Below are 20,853 nucleotides of genomic sequence, written 5' to 3'. Positions count from 1 at the left end.
ATGACTTGTGACACGTATGAATACATTATCAAAACAAGCAGCATTTATATATTCAACTGTTTATTTAGCAAGCATTTACTGAGTGTCTGCTGTGTGCAAGGCAGTGGAAAAGAACACGCTCAAGGCTTTGAGGTCCCTGCCCTGCAGGAACTTACTGTCCAGGGCAGTGCCTCACGCTTAGCAGAGCCCACTGAGCCTGGTAGCAGCCACTGTGCTCCTCATCAGATCAAGGATGTGAGGCTCAGGGAGGTTCCCTGGCTGGCCCATGACACGTGGCTATTTGGAGACAATGCTGCATCATGAAACTAAATTTTCCTTTCTCACAGTCTGTTTCAAAGCCTGGGGTATAAAGAGAAGCTGGAGAGAATAAACCACAAAAGGAGAGTTCAGAGGACCGGAAGCTGTGCTAGAGTTTTCCAAACAGAACCCATAGGATACATTTAGAGAGAAAGAGAGATTGATTTACTGTAGGAACTGGCTCACAAGGTTATGGAAAGCGAGCAGTCCCATGCCCTGCCCTCTGTAAACTGGAATACCAGGAAAACTGGTGGGGTAGTTCAGGACAAGTCTGAAGGCCAGAGAACTGTAGCTAACTCCCAAACTGAATCTGAAAGGCCAGGAACCAGGAGAGTCCTTGCTAAAGCACAGGAAATGTGACCAAGAGAGAATTCACCTTTCCCAACCTTCCAGGCCTAACTGGTCCCTGAAAAGATTAGCTGATGCCCACACCCTGACGAGGGCCATCTATGGTACTCAGTTCACCAATTTGAATGGTAATTTCTTCTGGAGACACCCTCACAGGCACAACCAGTGATGTTTTACCAGCCATCTGGGCCTCCCTTGGTCTAATCGAGCTGACAGAGGAAATGAGCCCTACCCTCTCCCTGCTGCCCCTGGGTTGGGGGGACATCCCATTTACATTTCAGCAGGGACTCACTCAGGCAAGTAGCCAGGAACCAGGGCTCGAGGCATCTGGGGAAACAGGAGGGAGGAGGAAGAAGAGTCACACTGTGCTTCTCTTACAGGTATTGGAAACATCTTCTCTACTCCTCTGAAGTTAATCCCAGTGGAAGAAAATCCCCACGACTGAATAACTTGCACACCTGGAAGCAGCAGTGGCCACCCAGCGTGTCAGTCTATCTGGCAAGCCCTCCATGGTGTGGGAGGCCCAGTCAGCACTCCTCGGTCGTGAAAAACACAATGCAACCTGACTCTCTGGTCTCTCTCCCAACCTAAGTCTCTGGAACAGGAAATTCTACAGTTAAATGTCACTAGAGATGGAGCAAGAAAGGGTAGATTGCAAAAGCAGCAACACAGCAAGGTGTTGAGCCAAGTTCATGGGCAAGAGAAGTCAGCCTCACACCACCAACAAAAAAGCACATACCCTGCCTGCCAAGGGTCTTCCCCTCCTGTGTGAGCCCCGCCCTGAGGATGCAGGTCAGACATCCCTGCCCCTTGGTGGAATCTCCTGCAGATGAGCCCAGACTGGGGCTCAGGGGAGGGCAAGCGGGAGGGAGAATGGTTCTCTGCAGTGGTCAGACAATGGCTTCCACTGGCCTTCTCCAGTGTATATGCACAGACATGGAAACCTAAGATAAATTCTTCCCTTGCTGCTGGCTGCTGTTTTAATGTTTCACAGTGTCTCCCTGGCAGTCTCTCCAAGCAATCTCATTTATTGTCTGAGTGTTGTTCATGACTTTGTTGATGACTTCCAGCTTTGTTCATGACTTCCAAGCTGCTTTCTGTAACACTGAGCTGCATGTACACTGGCTACTCTTGACATAGCTTGCACCTTTAAAAGTACGCATATATTATCAAGGCTTACGTTGAGAATGGTGTACAGTGCCACAGACTAGATTCCTTTAAAAAAAAAAACTGGGAACATTAAAAAAAATGTTTCTGAATTAATTTTAAGCTTACAGACAAGTTGCAGAATTAGTTTAAATAGTACCAGTATACTTGCCACCCAGCTTCCCCTACTGATAACCTCTTGTATAACTAGAGCAATTATCAAAACCAGAAGCTTCACATTGATGCAACACTACCTCATAATCTATAGATGCTATTGGAATTCCACCAATTTTCCTACAAATGTCCTCTCTTTTAAAAAATAAATTTAAAGAAATTTAAATTCTTTTAAATTTTAAATTTAAATTTTAAATTTTAATTCTTTTTAAAAAATTTTAGATTTATAGAAAATTGAGAAGATATTAGAGTTCTTTCATATACCTCACACCCAGTTCCCTTTTTTAAACATCATATATTAGTGTGATACATTTGCAACCATAAATGAAACCAATATTGGCACATTATTATAAAATAAAGACCAGACAGACTAGAGATGCACACTCAGTGTGACTATTTGTGACCAACTACTTGTGACCCCATGGACTGTAGCCCACCAGGCTCCTCTGTCCATGGAATTCTCCAGGTAAGAATACCAGAGTAGGTTCCATTTCCTACTCCAGGGAACCTTTCTGCGCTGGCAGGTGAATTATTTACCACTGTGCCACCTGGGAAGCCCCTTATAACTATAGCTCATGCTTTATTCAGATTTCTTTTGTTTTTATCTAATGTCACTTTTCTGTTCAAGGATCCCATCTAAATATCACATTACCTTATATCTAGTTTCATATCCTTCTTAGACACCTCTTGGCTGTGACAGTTTTTTCAGACTTTCACTTTTCCATTTTCATTTTATATACAAGTTACTGAAGTTAATGTTACAGTTGTCTGTGAAGTTCCCCGGCCAGGGATGGAACCTGAATACCCTGCAGTGGAAACATGAAATGCTAAGCACTGGATGCCAGGAAGTTTCTAGTTCAGTCTTTAAGTAACTGTATATTCAGTGGAATTGTGAATGAATTTGAATTTAAAGGGTAAATAACATAGCCAGCAATGGATACAAAAACTGTTGGGATTGTGTGTGTCTTCAATTTGTAGACAGCATGAAAGCTTCTTCTATTTTTTTTTTTTTTTTTTGGCCATGTGGTGCAGGCATACGGATGGGATCGCAGTTCCCCAACCAGGGATCTAACCTGTGCCCCCTGCAGTGAAAGTGCAGAGTCTTTAACCACTGAACTGCCAGGGAAGTTCCACTTCTTCATTTCTAAGATAAAAAGTTGTTTCTTGTTAGGTGAAATTAGAGAAAGATTTTGTTGCATGAGAGTTCAAACATGTAAAAAGGAGCATATGAAAGGTGAGCAGACAAAGGGGTGGACTCTGCCAGTTATCAATTTATTGCCTCTGAAATCTAAAATTCATTTTTCATGACTTGACATGCAGAAATGGAGCTGATTCTTTATTTTCTTTCATCAGCTGGCACCATGTTAAACAGTGGAGGGCTACAAAGAGACATTGCAGCAAGAGGAGGAAGGCCTGGTCTGGTGTGTTCCTTCTGGCAGGCACCTGCAGTGTGGGCTGCTTTTCCTAGCACTCAGCTACTAAGGCATAGATGGCTTTTCCAGCTCCCCACTTTGTAGACACCTTCCCCAATACCAGATTGGAGCAGCTGGGCTCCTGCTGTGCACGGCAGTTAGAAACTCCAGTGCCCAGCAGCCTCCCCTGGCACCCCTTTTGGGCAGTTTCATAGCAAAATGACTCCAGTGAGACAGCTCCCCGTATTCCTGGGACCACAATGGATGGGTTTCTAGCAGGTTCTGACAGTGCAGCACTCACCATTCAGTGGTCTATAGCTGAGCCCTTTCCTGTATTCGTTAGGGTTCTCTCTTAGGGCTACTTCTCAGCAGCCAATTCTTCATTTCTCCAACCTCTTGCTATAGTTAATAACACTATATATTAACCTTTCCTCGTTCAAGTAACTGTGTGGTTTCTGTCTCCTAGTTGGACCCAACTGGTCTTTACATAAAATAGTTTCAGACTTGCTAACTCATTCCTTTTTAAGAATCATAGAAAGAAATACTCAGTAATTAAACCATGATCTTTATATGCAGCTCTTTTCATCTTTAGTCTTCCAGTATTCAGTCAAAATATTGTTTTTCAGAGTTACTTATATTAGGTCTTTTCTTCCCTATTCCTCCCATGGTCATATTATTTACTTGTAATACATTTAGAGTCCTTACTGCCAGTGTTCCATTTGGAATTCTCTCCTCATCCTGGTTGATGTGAATTATTCACTTATTCTTGGAGTCTATGAACCATTACCCTGGTTCCATAAAAGGGTACGGGTATACTCCTATAAGGGGTTTCCCAGGTGGCACTAGTGGTGAAGCATCTGTCCACCAATGTAGGAGATCCAAGAGATGTGAGTTCAATCCCTGGGTCGGGAAGATCCCCTGAGGAGGGTATGGCAGCCCACTCCAGTATTCTTGCCCGGAGAAACCCATGGACAGAGGAGCCTGGCGGGCTGCAGTCCACGGGGTCACAGAGCCAGAGGCGACTAAGAGGTCGAGTATGCACAGAAGCGCCCTCCTGCAAGCGTGGTGGTGCCCTCTACCCATTTCCATCTCTTCCTTTCCATCCGGTTCACATCCACACACCTTCGGTAGGCATCCAATCTTTTCAGCTTCTGACTTAACCTTCTTGGAATTCTTTTACCAGATGATATATGGGGGACTATAGATGAGTCTCAGCCTCCCTAGAGGGCAAAGACTTAGTTCCATATTCCTCCTGTCTTTGCTTTGTTTGAAGGCTGTAAGGGACGCTCATCCCAAAGCTTAATAAAAAGAAATATTTGCTGAAGCTTACCACTGAAAGTCATGTCGGATTGCAAATTGGTCATTTTTATTAAAATATATTAATTTCTAGGGACTTCTCTGGTGGTCCTGTGGCTAAGATTCCATGCTCCCAATGCAGGGGATCTGGGGTTCAATCCCTGGTCGGGGAACTAGATCCCATATGCCGGAACTAAAGATCCTGCATGCCACAACAAAGACCCAGCACAGTCAAATAAATAATTTTTTTTTAAATGAATTTCTCATTTCTACCACATTGCCATTCCACTTCTCAATATTTAACCTTGAAGAAAAAAAATCACATTTGTGCACAGGTAGATGTGTACAGACTTATTTTCTGCAACATTGTTTTTCAAGCCAAAAAACCAAACCAGAAACATCCTTAGTATGTATCAATAAGAGACTTGGCTAAAAACACACAATGGGGATAGCCAACCTGGCACAGTATACAATGCAATGGGTTTGTTTGTTTTAACAAAGTAGAGTATGAGAAGCTTAGAAGAAGCCCTAAGACATACTGATGAGTGAGGGGAGGAACTAATTACAGGAAAATAAATATGGTAGAGTATCATTTATGAAAACCAACAGATAAATGAAACAATACCACATATTTTATGTGGGTACATATATATACGTATAGAAATCTGTAAGAAAAAGATTTAGAAGCATGCATTTCAAACTGAAAAAGTGATTTCATTTGGCAGGGGCTGGGATAGAGGGACTGGATATTCAGGGGACAGGATTTCAAAAGGTACTTTGATCTGTATTGTGCTCACTTTTTCAATAATAATATGTTCATGTGTTATTTGTATAATTAAAAACAAACAAATGCTGACTATAGTAACTAAATCAGAAAACCTTTGAAAAGGGCCTACAACCTATAGTAGAAACAGATGGCACAGTTAAACAGTCAGTGTCTGCCCTTCTATAGAAAATTCTGGAAAATGACAAGGAGCTACCTCTCTCTCTCCCATAAAATACAAATTCTTTTCTAAAAGTTGCCTGAAACTGAGGCTTGCTGTCTGCTAATAAAAGCAAGTAAGGTGAGTAATACAATAACTTAGAATCTACATGCACAGTGAGTACCATATACCGCCCCCCCCACCTGTTCTATAGTTAACATCTGACCAGACCTGCTCTCACATTACATCACTAAAGTGTAAAATCCCAGAATACCCTGCTACTTTGATTCTTTTCTCTGCTGAGCTGTAGGATGGATATGCAACCTGAGGAAAGCAACTAATAGCTGAGGACAGAGCCCAGGCACCCCAAGGCCTATGCTTTCTATTTCAACCATTTGATGACTGAGGTGAGAAAGGAGACAGCCTTTCTGTATCATGGTTGTTAAATGTGTAACTAAAGGTAAAGGGTATACAGGGCTTCCCTGGTGGATCAGATGGTAAAGAATCCTTCCGCCAGCAATGTGGGAGACCTGGGTTCAATCCTTGGCTTGGGAAGATGCCCTGGAACAGGAAACGGCAGCCCACTCCAGTATTCTTGCCTGGAGAATCCCCATGGACAGAGAAGCCTGGCGGGCTAGTCTGTGGGGTTGCAAACAGCTGGACACGACTGAGCGACTAAGCACACAGCACAGCACATAGCACGAAGAGTATTAAAATACCTTCAAGCTTGCATCTACTTTCCTATGGGGAAAAATTAAAAAATAAAAATAAAACTAGAGTCTTAGCCTTATTACATTAAAGGGAAAAAAAGATTAAGATGATAATGAGCCAGAAAGCTAAGTCACTAATCAAAGACAGAAACACAAATACAATTAGTGTTTTGGGCAAGTTGCTCTGAGGATTCTTGGCTAATCCTGAGACTTCCAGAGGCTTCGCATGGGGAGCTGCATTTCAGCCGGGACACAGAAAGGCACTTCCTGCCACTGCTCTCTGGTTTTTTGTGTAGCTTGACTTAAGACCGTGCAAAATAAACAATGGAATCTTGCCCAGGCGTCACATTCCCTTCTGGGAGGAAATTACTATACTGGTGTTTCAGCTCCTCTGTTTTGGAGTATATTTTCTGGTATTTTAATTTTTAAATCCCCTAGTTCTTCTCCTGCCTTTTAGGAAAATTGTGTTTCCTAACTTTATAGACTCAAAGCTGTACCTTTTGAAAGCCTCTCGTTGACTTAGAAAATCTGCACAAACAGCAGAGAAATCAGGCCAAGAGACATTCAACTCCCCCATCGAATGCACATCATTTAAGCACCTGGAATCATGCTTCTTATGCACAGGGAAAAGCTCGTTATAAAGCAGCGTGCGTGGTGTGATTCTACTTGTGCAAAGGGCATGTTATTCATGTGGAGAATGTCTGGAAGGAGAGGAGTATCTCGGGGTGGTGGGATGGCTGGCAATTAACTTCTTCTCTGTACTTTCCTGTATGGTGAACAGTTTAAATATTGAGAGTACATAATTTTTATAATTAAAAAGAATATTTTCATTTTGAGGCAATAAAAATGGAGGGTAGGCAATAAAATAACTGGAATAGAAGAAAATGCAAGTAGGAACAACAGGATGCAGTCGGACTGAGGTTCACACTAAGAATCCGCACAGCCTCCGTTGCTTTTCTGTTCCTTATCCATCCCGTGCCAGACCACCATGCCTTCTGGCCTGCACCCTCCTCTAGGAGCCTTCTGTCTCATCCCCCTGCCTTTTAAAAATTTGTTATCTATAGAACAGCCATATTCTATAGAGAACTTTATTTAAGGACATAACAGAGTCATGTCCTTAAGGTGAAAATCTGATCTGTAGTTCCCCCCAACTTAAAACCTGCAGTGGTCTCCAGTCACACTAGATAAAAACCCAATCTTGTCACAACCTTGAGGCCCTGACTGTTCTGGCCTTTTGCCCCTTGTCCTTTTGCTCACTTTGTTGATAGTTCTCGGAGTACTCTTTCGTGACTCAGGGCCTCTGCATTTGCTGGTCCCAAGTCAAGGCTATGGTTTTTCCAGTGGTCAGGTATGGGTGTGAGAGTTGGACTGTGAAGAAAGCTGAGCCCCTAAGAATTGATGCTTTTGAACTGTGGTGTTGGAGAAGACTCTTGAGAGTCCCTTGGACTGCAAGGAGATCCAACCAGTCCATTCTGAAGGAGATCAACCCTGGGATTTCTTTGGAAGAAATGATGCTAAAGCTGAAGCTCCAGTACTTTGGCCACCTCATGTGAAGAGTTGACTCATTGGAAAAGACTCTGATGCTGGGAGAGATTGGGAGCAGGAGGAGAAGGGGACGACTGAGGATGAGATGGCTGGATGGCATCACAGACTCGATGGACGCGAGTCTGAGTGAACTCCGGGACATGGTGATGGACAGGGAGGCCTGGCATGCTGTGATTCATGGGGTTGAAAAGAGTCGGACATGACTGAGAGACTGAACTGAATTGAACTGAACTGAGTGGTTTTTCCAGTAGTCGTGTATGGATGTGAGAGCTGGACTATAAAGAAAGCTGAGCGCCAAAGAATTGATGCTTTTGAACTGCGGTGTTGGGGAAGACTCTTGAGAGTCCCTAGGGCTGCAAGGAGATCCAACCAGTCCATTCTAAAGGAGGTCAGTCCTGGGTGTTCACTGGAAGGACTGATGTTGAAGCTGAAACTCCAATACTTTGGCCACCTGATGCACAGAGCTGACTCATTTGAAAAGACCCTGATGCTGGGAGGGACTGGGGGCAGGAGGAGAAGGGGACGACAGAGGATGAGATGATTGGATGGCATCACTGACTCAATGGACATGCGTCTGAGCAAACTCCGGGAGTTGGTGATGGAAAGGGAAGCCTGGTGTGCTGCAGTCCATTGGGTCACAAAGTGTCGGACATAACTGAGCTGAACTGAACTGAACTGATGCTGAGACAGCTCTTCCCTAAGCTCCACAAATGGTCAAGTCCTGCTCCTCAGGGTCTCTGGGAGTGGGGCCAGAGATCTGCATTTTAAATCTGTACTTCACGGAATTCTCACACACACTTATGGCTTCCCAGGTGGTGGTAGTGGCAAGGAACCTGCCTGCCAATGGAGGAGACATAAGAGATATGGGTTCGACTGGGTTGGGAAGATCCTCTGGAGGATGAAATGGAAACCTGCTCCGGTATCCTAGCCTCCGTATTCTCATTAATTCCACTCTGTTCTTGCCTGGAGAATCCCATGGACAAAGGAGCCTGGCAGGCTACAGGCCATGGAGTTGTTAAGAGTCTGACACAGCTGAAGCAACTTTGTATGCATGCACATTCAAAAGTTCTGGCTTTTGATGAGCATTCAAGGGACAGGGAACTGAAGAACAAACTTCTGACATATACCTGGCGTACAGCTAGGCTCCTGTGAGGCCCCTTGTGAGGCCACGAGGGTTGTCTGGGCTCAGATATTCCTCAAGAAGGACCTGGGTGTGTCTACTCGCAGAAGGATGGGACTTTAGGGTCTCAAAGTACCTCCACCGAAAGCTATTATGGCCAGAATTATAGCTAGGAAGATTCTGCAGTGGTGACTATTATTTATTCATCAATTAGTAAATTAAACATAAAGTATCTGCAATAAATTCACTTAAGGTGGGCTTGGAGATGGAGCTAGGAAGAGTTCTGAAGCAAGTCCGTTCAGACACCTGCCTCAGACACTTACTACCTGAGAACTAGAACTAGGACCCTGGAGGGCCCATGAAGGAAAAACCCTCAGAAGGTACTAGGAAACTTAAACAAATGCTTTCTGAGCTTATACTTAGGACAAGTTCCTGAGACAGGCTCAGTATGTGGTGAGGACATCACAGGAAGATGTGTCCAGGTCTGCCCAACCCACCTCAGAGGGCTTACAGCTCCTCAGAGGAGCTTATCATGGTGCAAAGTGGTTAGGGTTGTTTTGTTATTATTTTCAAGGAATTTACCTAGTCCTACCTGGCAGGCACAAACAGAAATCAGAACTTTACAAGGACGCCGTGGCAGGAAAAGCAATGGAGAGTCATTACTTTGCTGGCCTCTTCTCTCTGTGCTTCCTTTGGGGACCCTCTCCCACCCTCCCTGTGGTTCAAGGGTTGCTAGTCAAGGTGGTCCTGTCTCTCCCTGGGCCTTCTTGCCAAAATCTTTGGAGGCAGGGAGCATTTCCACTGGGCTTGCTAACCTGACCCAAGATGAGCCTGGTCCTGGGAATCCCCTGTTGGTCCAGAAGTTAAGACTCGGTGCTTCTACTGCAGGGCGTGTGGGTTCTATCTCTGGTCAGGGAGCCAAGAGCCCATATGCTGTGCTGGCACAGTCAAAAATATTAAAAAAAAACGAGTCCTGTACTATCTGGATTCATTATGGCACCCAGCAGAGAAAGCCTAGGTGGTGAAGAGAAAGCGTCCTAGTGATATCATACAAGCCTCTCAATCCAGACAGACCTGAAGCTGGATCCACTCCTACTCTTCCCACCATAGGTACTAATCAGTCTCCTTAGTGCTTCAGTTAGTTTGCGATCAGTCTCTTCTCTTCTAACAGAAAGAGGCCTGACTCAGGCACTCACAGGCCTTTGTTTCTTTTGTTATTGTTCCAAGTCTCCAAATAAAAAATGTGCTATTGGCAGAAAACTGTCTTTGTAATGTGATAGTGAAAGCCAATCTAGGAACAAAGATGGGCAATGTTAACAATCCTACAGAAAGGGGGCTTCTGTAAAAACCGGGCCAAGCACAGTCCTCCCATTAGTAGCTCTCCGAGGCTGGCCTCCTGTGGGGGAGTGTCGCTGGCACTTTTGACCAAATGCTCTGCTCTCCAACTCAATACCACAGAACTCATCATTCCAGCCTTCCTCCTTTCCATACTTGTAACTCCTTTCCCCAAGAGGGAGAAAACCCAGCTCCCATTATCCTCAACATACTTACTTTCTTAGAGCTATAATGCACAGAAAATAGCTTTAGAATTGCTAATTCACACAACTACAAAAAGCAAGTGTTCTAATTAGAGTTCAATATTTGTTTATAATTTGTTATCAATAATCTGAGGGGATATAGTCAGAACATAGTGTGTGAAAAGTCATAATGGTATACTCAGGCAAGCATAATTCCTGCTCTCATTCCTTCCACTCTGTTCTTATGCTCCCATCCCCTCCAGCCACCCCTACTCTCTGAAGGTAACCAATCTCATTTCCTGGATTATCCTTCCTGTGTTTCTCTTTTTAAAAATAAGTAGACACATCTGTGTTTTCTTATTTCTTCTTTTCACACTATAAATACTCCTTACCACTTTTCTTTGTTCATATGTATTATTGTGTAATAATTAATATTGTATATACATATAATAATATGTATAATATCACTTAATAATATATATCCTGGACATCATTCATTAGATTACAGAGATATTTGATCTTTTTTACAACTGTGTAGTATTCTACTATCTATGCATACTACGTACATTATTCAACCACTCTCCCACGTGTGGGCATTTAGGTGGCTTTCAGTACTTTGTAATTACAAATACTGCTTCAAAGAATAATCTTATGCATAAGGATCTTTGTTGTTGGAAATGTTTCTTGAGAGTAAATCCCTAGAAGTTGCATAGATGCATCAAATGTTAAACAAATATGTAATTTTCTTAGAAGCTGTTAGAGTTCCCTTTATATGGCTTCTACTAATCTGCACTTTCCAGCAACATAAGAAAGGGCCTATTTCCTCTAGCCTTGCCACCAGAATGCTGTGTCAAACTTTAACATTTTTGCTAATCTGACAAGGAAGAAATTTTATCTCAGCACAATTTCTTTAAAAAAAAATCTATTTAGTAAAAAAAAAAAATCCTGGTATATAATTCCATGAACTTTAATGTACATATAGATTTGTTTAACCACAGTCAGGATACAGAACACTTCCCAAATTGCCTCATGCTGTCCCTTTTTGGTCAAATACTCTCTCCACTCATAAATTCTAGACATCACTAACCTGTTTTCCATACCTGTAGTCGTGACTCGTCCACATGTCATAAATACAGCTTGTCATAAAGAGTCATAGAGTATGTAACCTTTTGAGATTTACTTTTCGCTCTACATGATGTCTTTGAGATTCATCCATGTCATTGTGTTCACCAATAGTTTGTTTTCTGTTGCATCCTAACGTATGGATCGGAGAAGGCTACGGCACCCCACTCCAGTACTCTTGCCTGGAGAATCCCATGGACCGAGGAGCCTTGTAGGCTGCAGTTCATGGGGTCGTGAAGAGTCGGACATGACTGAGTGACTTCACTTTCACTTTTCACTTTCATGCATTGGAGAAGGAAATGGCAACCCACTCCAGTGTTCTTGCCTGGAGAATCCCAGGGATGGGGAGCCTGGTGGGCTGCCGTCTATGGGATCGCACAGGGTCAGACAAGACTGAAGCAACTTAGCAGCAGCAGCAGCAGCAGCAATGTATGGATGCACCACAACTGGCTTATCTATTTATCCACTGAAAGACTTGGATTATTTCCAATTTTTGCTGATTATGAATAAAACTTCTATAAAGAAGCATTTTTTTAGGAAAATACTTAGAAATGGGATAGCTGAACCATACAGTAAACATAATGTTTAAGAAACTGAAACTAAAAAACTCCTAGAAGTGTGTTGATGATGACATTTTGGATTTGCCACCAAAAGCAAAAGCAACGAAAGCAAACCTAAATAAGTGAGAGTTCAATTAGAAAAAGCTTTAGCACAGCAAAGGAAACCCTCAACAAGATGAAAAGACCACCTACTGAATAGGATATTTGCAAATCATATATCTGATAAGGGGTTAATATTCAAAATATATAAACAATTAATACAACTCAATAGCAAAAAAAAAAAAATGAACAATCTGATTAAAAAATGGACAGAGGAACTGAGTTGATATTTTCCTAAGAAGATATACAGAAGGCAAAACAAGTAATCATTTAAAAAATTTTATTTTTGCAGTAACAGTGCAAAGAACCAATGTCATCTTTAAAGGTACTTACAGGGTCCAGTGTTTAAGAATCCGTCTGCCAATTTAGGAGACATGAGTTCAATCCCTGCTCTGGGAAGATTCCACATGCTATGAAGAAATTAAGCCTGTGCACCACAGCTACTAAGCCTGCGCTCTAGAGCCTGCGAGCCACAACTCCTGAGCCCACAAGCCACAATAAATGAAGCACACATGCCCGAGAGCAAGGAAGAACCCACTCCTGCAACAAGAGAAGCCACTGCAACAGGAAGCCCAAGTATGACAACTAGAGAAAGCCTGCATGAAGCAACAAAGCTCATCACAGCCAAAAACTGACAAAATATTAAAACAAAATTAAAAAAAAATAAAGGTACTTCAAAGCTTTGTTATTAAATTTCTGAACATAGTTTGAAGTTTTGAGATAATTCATTAAAAAAGTAAAATTTTCCCTAAATTTCAATTTCCAAACTTATTATATCGAATACACACACACACACACACACAGAACCATTTTGGATTTCATTTAACTTTGCAGGAATTTTTTGCCTTGTTAAAACAGGTCTAAGATTTTTCTCTATTCTTCATCTCTTAGTAAGAATGGTTTTCAAGTATTTTAAAGCTTTGGTACCCTCTTGAAAAGCTAGAGCACAGTGGGAAAATGATTAAGTGAAGTGAAGTCACTCAGTCATGTCTGACTCTTTGTGACCCCGTGGACTGTAGCCTACCAGGCTTCTCCGTCCATGGGATTCTCCAGGCAAGAATACTGGAGTGGGTTACCATTTCCTTCTCCAGGGGATCTTCCCAACCCAGGGATCGAACCTGGGTCTCCCGCATTGGAGGCAGACGTTTTAACCTCTGAGCCACCAGGGAAAATGATGAAGCAATCAAAAAAGTGTAGATTATGGGAAAAACCTGTTAGCAGACTTATTGTTATTACTCATAGGATGATTATTACTTGCAAAACTATTATTTGCAGGGATTACTTTGCAAATTGCTAAGAAAACATGTTTTCCTAACACTAGAAGTAACAGTAGGTAAGTCAAGTTCCTTGCTGGAGTGTGTAAGCTGTGGGCTAAACATGATCCGGCTCTCATGTATTTAGTGGTCTTCAAACATTCCAAGCTTGCAGCACTTTCAATTCACTCTCTCTTCCTTTTCCCCACTCTGTAATCTCCCTCTCTCTTTTCATCTCCACTTGCCCCCACTCTCACCCAGGCCCTCAATTTCAAAAGCACATACTGTACCTGTAGATAGGTTGATTCCCTCAATCCAGCTGTTTATGGTTTGTTTTTTTTTAAACTTGTGTCCTGCTTCTATCATCCTAAACCAGGCTGCAACCCTAATTCTATAGCCAAACATGGCTCACTATTTACCACCATATCAAACTGAACTTCCTTGGGCTTTTTCTTTATCTACCCTCAAGAGGCAGGACTGGCTACAAAATTTTAGGGGCTCGGTGCAAAATGAAAATGTGGCACCTCTTGGTCAAAGAATGTCAGCAGCAGAGCATTAAACCAAAGGCAGAGAGGGCCCTGTGTAACTGCATGGGGTTGCATGGCCATGAAGTTGGCCCCTTCCACCCTAATGAGGACACTGTTCATGCTGTCCAGCTCTTGAGTCTTCTCCCATGTTGTTCCCTCACCTGGAACACCCTTCCACCAGCACCCAGCTCCTTCCTGCATTAAGCCTTACCCTTTTCCCATTGCATCCATGTTGGACAACAAGTTGAGGACTAACCTTTAGACATCTCTCTGGTCCTTTCCCTCCTAAAGCCTACAGTAGTCCTAACCATTTACACACATTAATTTTGTCCCTAATTATATACTTTCCTGTGTTATTTTCTATGTCGTTCATTCACCATCTATTGTGGGCCAACTATTTCCCTTGACTGGGCACTCTCTCTCTCTCTCCCTCCCTCCTGAACTGCACTAGGAACTGGGTATACTAAGTCCCCAGACAGTGGAGATCTTGTTTGACTTCTTCATCACTCCAACCCTAGAGATTCACATAGTGGCTAAGTGGCTCAAGGCAGACAGATACTGAACAAATATTTGTTAAATAATCATTGAATAGTCTTTTCTTTCCACCATGTGGTGAGTTCCTAGAGACCAAGAACTGTTTTCATTTGTTCTAGACTGTTGATTGAGAACCTACTATGTGCCATACATTGTTCCAGACATGAAAACACAGTTCCAGACAACTTCATTTATTCTATATTCCCTAGCACATTATCTCCAGCACATTATTGTAACAAGAGCCAACACTGTTTTATATGTGCCAGGCATTAGTCTAAGTCTTAACTATTATCTCACTTAATTCCCCCAATGATTCTATGAAATAAGTCCCATTATTATCCCCTTTTTATAGACGAGGAAACTGAGGCCTAAAGAGATTGACTAACTGGCCCAAAGTCAAACAGCTGCTGTGGTTTGAAGTCAGATGACCAGACAATATTCCAATTTCTTGACTATATGGCTCTGCTGCCTCCAGTGAGTATGTTTTGACTGATTGACTTGATTGAACTAGAGATCAAGGAAGAGCAGGGCTGGTGGCACCACAAATCCATAAATAACCATCAAAGAGGTTGGGCTTTATGAAAAACAACAAATCGTTATACAACTCCTTGACCAACACCAGCTGTAATAGGTGCATTAGTTTTTGCAAGCTTATGATACAGTAATAGAACATAAACTATAGTATCATTCATTTCATTGAAATCACTCAGTCATAAAGTACTAAGTAAGGGAGATAGTCCACTAAGCCGCCCATGGAGGCCTGGAGGGAAAGAACACTAAGTTCCTAAATGTTGCTAACTCATAGAGCAATAAACATATTTACTGGACTCAATAAAGCCTGCTGACACCAACAAACTTACCAAGGCATTAGCAGGGAGAAAGGAAAAAGGGTGGGAATGAGAAAATAGGAGGGCGGAAAATGGAAAAGCTGAGTCTAATGGAATGCTAGGAGCCCCCGAGAGCTGCCTTGGCTGCTCTGCTGCTCTGGATTCTTGCCCCAAGAGAAGGCAGAACAGTCAAAATAAGCATTAAATTTAGCCAAAAACATGTGGAGGAACTTTTAGTCCTATGGGACTCAGTGAAATGGAGTCAACAAGTCACTATCTGTCACACTTTGATTTGGAGTCCACATCAAGTAAACGGGCTAGCATATTGCAAGTGGACCAAAAACACAAGGCCCAGGTTGATTCTGTGTGTTGTGTTGTCTTGTGTTGTGTTTGGGAGATTTATGCCACTCACATAAGTGTGTGATAAGATGCAAGGGGTGAAAGCAGCTATTAACACTGATTAACTCAAAAGTTGACCACCAGCACACACAGCCATTGTTTCCACCAGCACTCGTTAGTGATGGGCTTTGGCTGGCTGGCTTCACAAGAGACAAATGCCATTACAGGAGACCAAATAACCTTATTTAAGCAGTCAACAGATAATAGAGACGCTCCAGGTATTAGCCTGACTGCATTAGTTTGATTTGTTACTACTGTTCACCTTGTCCTGGCATTAATGGAGACAAAGGCTTGGAATTACTAGGAGCAGAGTTAAGCTATGGATTAGAGAGAGCCTGCGTGTTTCAAGGAAAAGATAATTTTATCTTGGCTTTCATTTCCATTTTCATCTTGCTTGATTTTTCCTCAAAGTTAAAGTCTAGTTTTCCTCCTGAATATCATCATATTCTCTCCAATATACTGACAATTGCTTAAAAAAAAAATTACCAACACATTATTTCCTCTAACAAGAACAGCCTTTATCTTTTAGGTTTTGGGAAATGATTTTAGGGGAAATATACTAGTCACCATGTATATTATCTTATCTCTTGAATATTCTCACATATTATGAACTCACTTCACAATATTTTATTATATTGTTATTAGTATCTGAAAATATAAAAGTATGCACATATTACATTCAGAGTTATTTCTTCAATATGACAATTTCTGTATTTATTTTTTTCTGACTTCTGAATGCTACTTGTTTCAGTTAAAAGTGCATACTTTCTATTATAAACGATTTCAGTTATAAATATGTAACTTCCGTTTAACATTTTTTTTCAATTATACACAAAATTGAATTTTAAAAGCACATAAATCTGTTATATTAAACTGTCACTGAAAAATACTGTTTCTTTCCTCACCAGACTTTTTACAGGTATAAGTTCGTATAAGTAAAAAATAATTTAAATACATTATTAGTTGTTTATCAAGGTTTGTGATGCTGTTTCATCTTTTTCTAAAGTCTGTAAGTTTATAAAGAATTCTCATACTTCTCAGACTTGGGGGTTAGGTTTAATCTTAGATAAATTCTACATAAGCTATGATCACTCTTTGAAAACTCTCAATGTATGAAAAGCTCTAGTTCAAAAATACTTAAAATATTAACATTATGAAATAGTTATACATAGGACTTGCTAAGCCAAGCAAACATTAAGAACAAAACAGAACTGTATGTCTGAAACTGAAAGATGTTGGAAAGATGCACAGACTGTCAACTGTGATGAAATTTAAAAATTAACAGCAAAAACAACAAATACATATACAAGTGTATATATATTATACATATACACATGCTTTTATACACAAAAAGGTGTAGAGAAATGTTTAATGATGCTTATCTGTGAAGGAGGAGATTTGAGAGAGGTTTAACTCTTATACTGCTTGAATTGTTTACAATATGTAAATATGACCTTAGGGATTAAATTAAATGGCTATTTGAAAAAGCTTACCCATCACATGACCCTTTCCCCTCCAACTCACTCCTGATGACTTCTAGTCCTCCACTTTAACATAATTTCACAGGAACCTATGAAGAACAAATAAGTACCCAGTGGATAAACTGTGACTAACATATTTCATAAACAGGGCTCCAAATTGTATATTACTGAAAGCAGTTCTTTATGTTAAAAAAAGCAGCTCCACAGTCTGACAGCAGAGACTTCCTCGGAAAACATTTAATGCCTCTGTTCTTCCATTTACTTCCCTGCTGCCCTTCTCTTCCTCCCTACTCTCCATCCAGCAATAGTGAAACAGGATAAGTACAGCTTACTGCTGACACAGAGCTTACTGGGACACAGAGCGGCCCTTCCTCCAAATTGTTCTCAGTAAATGTTTTTTTAAAAGCTCTGAAATCTGAGTCATTCTACTTTTCCTCATCAGAAAATGCAAACTCCTCTAATCTTGCTCATGCAATTTAAAAATGAAAGAAAAAAAAATATAAAACCATGATAGATACAGTAATTCAACAAGAACCTTCTACTCTGGTCCTTACCAGGAGAGAAAAGAAAAGCAGAGGAAAGAAAAGGTAAAAGGTAGAAAAGAAAAGGGAAGCAAGGGAGAATTCAATCCAAATGGGTGAAGCTGGAATACAGCTGCCAGGAAACAACGTCAGCATCCTCCAGCTTATATTAAACAGAACATCCACTCTGGCCTTCCATTAATTAAATGGAAAGCAAATCCCCAGATTCCCAGTAGGGAACTGACAGGAACCATGGCAAATGCAAAGAAAATACAGTTTTTGTCCCAGAAAGTGCCCTGGTTATTTCCAGTGACAATGTCAGAACATATACAAAAGACAGGACGGTTATCCTACCTCCTCAGTCAACGTATTGTTTGTAACAAAACATACAGATGATTAACTGGAAATGGATATAAGCCAAATGATCATTCGCATTTTGATGAATGAAAGTAAAGCATGATATTGAGTGGACTAGAAAAATAACTAAAATTTCCTTTTATTTGTAGCTCAATTCTTTTGCGTAATCCAATACTAATGGAATGAATAAGACGATTGATGATTTTACATCTTTACTTTGGCATAATAACTTTGCTGAATAAAAAACTTGAAACTAGAGTGTTATAAGAATTTGTATTGATATATGGTGAGAAAATCTCACTGCTTTATGCCAGAAATAAAGAGAAACAAAAGATTCATGAATAAATCATATGCTATATTAAGTATAATCACATTTCAAAATGCAGTTGAAGGGAATTTATTGAAACAAATCACATCTTTGTGCCATTCTTCAGACTATTTGACTTGAATTATTTTGTAAATGGAATCCAGTTGTAGAGTCAATTAGCTATGAGTTTACTGATTTTAATAAACTAATTTGATTAAATTTGATCACCAAAAATAACTGGCTTTTTCTGTAAATGTTTATTAAAATATATAGGAAAGGCTTTTATTGTAACTAACAGTGCCCAAGTATAACAGGTGCCATGTTATAATAGTAATTATTTACAATGTATTTTCCAATAAAAATGACAATACTCAGATTAAACACAGAAAACATAACATTTTCAATACTTGATATTTCCATTAATTCTTCATGTTCTGCAACTGGAAGATAATTCCACGTTTAGTTTTCCATTTATTCCAGGAGATCTGTGTTGAAATTTTTTTTTGCCATTAGGAACTGTGATTCTCTATGTGACCTTTTCAGCTTTGCACGCCGATTTTGGAACCAGATCTAAAATTAAGGGAAGATAAAACAGACCTCAGAAATGTTATTTTATTATTAACATTTTCATTGCTACAAGTAATAACTAAGTCCGAAAATTTACCTGGATTCTGTCCTCCTCTAGGTTCAATTTTCGAGCTAAGTCTTCTCTGATATCAATGCCAGGATAGCAGTTTACTCTAAAGACATTTTCTAACACTTCAATCTAAGAATAAGGAAATAGTTATTTAAAATGTTGATCTGTCATCATAAAATAGACTTTAATGTGTATAGCAAAATAATTGCATTCAAATCTTGGGCGATTAATCTGTAAGCTTTTTTTTTTTAATGACTATCCAGAAACTGTTAAAGGGGAGAGAGATACAGTCTATTGTTTCATTAATAAGGCTTCTAAACTGAGATCCCAAAGTGGATGGGCTTTTTGCCCAACAGGGCATCAGTTAAAGCCTTTGTATTAAGATTATTGGCTGAAAAAACTTCCTACCTGGTTTTGAGTAAAAGCAGTTCTGGGTCTTCGTCCTCTATACCAACTCAACTCTCTTTTCAAAGAAAGTCTCTCTGAGGGTGCAAAGTAATCTTTGTATTTCCAAACACTTTCTTCCGGCACTGAGTGATCCACAGTTTGAGGTAAAGAGATCCCACTGGGAAGAGTTGGGACATGTAGACATAGGTTAACTTCTTTCCCTAAAAAGACAAAAAAGAAATCCCATTTTAGGTGTCCATTTCTATATTTTACAAAGTTGTATAAGAAGTAATTTCAGAAACTTGTCTCTAACTTTCCTAGTAGAATTCTTCTGGGTTTCACAGGAGACCAAAATCCAAAAAGCAAACAAAAATGAGAGCTCTGTCTTGCTGATAGAGAACACATTCTGACTTCTGAATGTCATTTATTCTTCCAGTGAGAAGATTTAGAATATATGATATGGCAAATAAACCTAGAGCTCTTCTGAAGTAAATAAAGGCTCCTGGCATTTCTCATGGGTGCACTTCATACCTACTTGGATCTAAGGCCAATGTTCTTTTTATTTCCCATAACACTCAGATGGAGGCATTAAAAGTGCTAGCTATTTCAATTATGTACTTGGATGAAAGTAAAGTTTTTCTCTAAGTCTATGTAATATGAAAAAAAGAGAAAAAAGCCAAATTAAACACTGTAAACAAATTAACAAAGAAATTTAAAAATTAAGTTGTGGCGTACCTGAAGAGCCGCAGGTGTCTGCCCAGGGCCTGTGGGGTTTCGTGGATGGAACACAGTCTTTCTTCTGGTCCAGTCCTAAGATACTCTCAATTGAAAAGGGGCAGGGTGAGGGTTTGCTCTCCCCAAGCCGAGCACCTTCCTGAAGGCTAGGAGACATCCTTGCGTGGGCTGCACAGAGCAACAGCTCCAAGCCTCCCGGGCTGGCTCTGCCCCACGTGTCCGGGGCTGGACCTTCCTGCTGTTCACCTCACTGCTCTGCTGACAAGGGGGCTGGATTTAGAACGTCACTAATTAAAATCCCGTTTCAGAAAGTTTTAGCATGTCAATGCACACTGGCCCAGCCAGCAGCTCCAGGAGTTAATTGTTTATTTGTTTGCAAGTAATTAGCAACTAATGGCTACACCACAGGGGCCACCTATGGGGACAAAAAGTGTTATCTCTCCTAAACAGAACACAGACTTAACTTTCTCAAAAGAAATGACGCACACAGACTAGCACTCCTCTTTTATTTGAAATCATCAATGTATAAAATCATGCTTTTTATTCTGAAGTTTATACTTCCATGGACTCGTTACCTAAACATACAGGCAAGACAGAAGAGCAGTCAAGTAATAAATAA

At 40.8% G+C, this 20,853-nt stretch overlaps 1 protein-coding gene across 1 annotated transcript; it reads right to left on the bottom strand.

Annotated features, from left to right (window-relative positions):
• Positions 1–18,923: 18,923 nt before the first annotated feature.
• Positions 18,924–20,391, bottom strand: HESX1 (HESX homeobox 1). The gene is made up of 4 exons (XM_068983190.1): positions 20,235–20,391; positions 19,521–19,720; positions 19,140–19,241; positions 18,924–19,045 (listed from the first exon to the last, which is right to left on the bottom strand). The coding sequence occupies exons 1-4, from the start codon at positions 20,389–20,391 to the stop codon at positions 18,947–18,949; spliced, it is 558 nt and encodes a 185-aa protein (XP_068839291.1). The 3' UTR covers positions 18,924–18,946.
• Between the last annotated feature and the right edge of the window lie 462 nt (positions 20,392–20,853).

The sequence above is a fragment of the Capricornis sumatraensis genome, chromosome 10, assembly GCF_032405125.1.
Source record: "Capricornis sumatraensis isolate serow.1 chromosome 10, serow.2, whole genome shotgun sequence".
NCBI lineage: Eukaryota > Metazoa > Chordata > Mammalia > Artiodactyla > Bovidae > Capricornis > Capricornis sumatraensis.
This window is presented reverse-complemented; position numbering and strand designations above follow the sequence as displayed.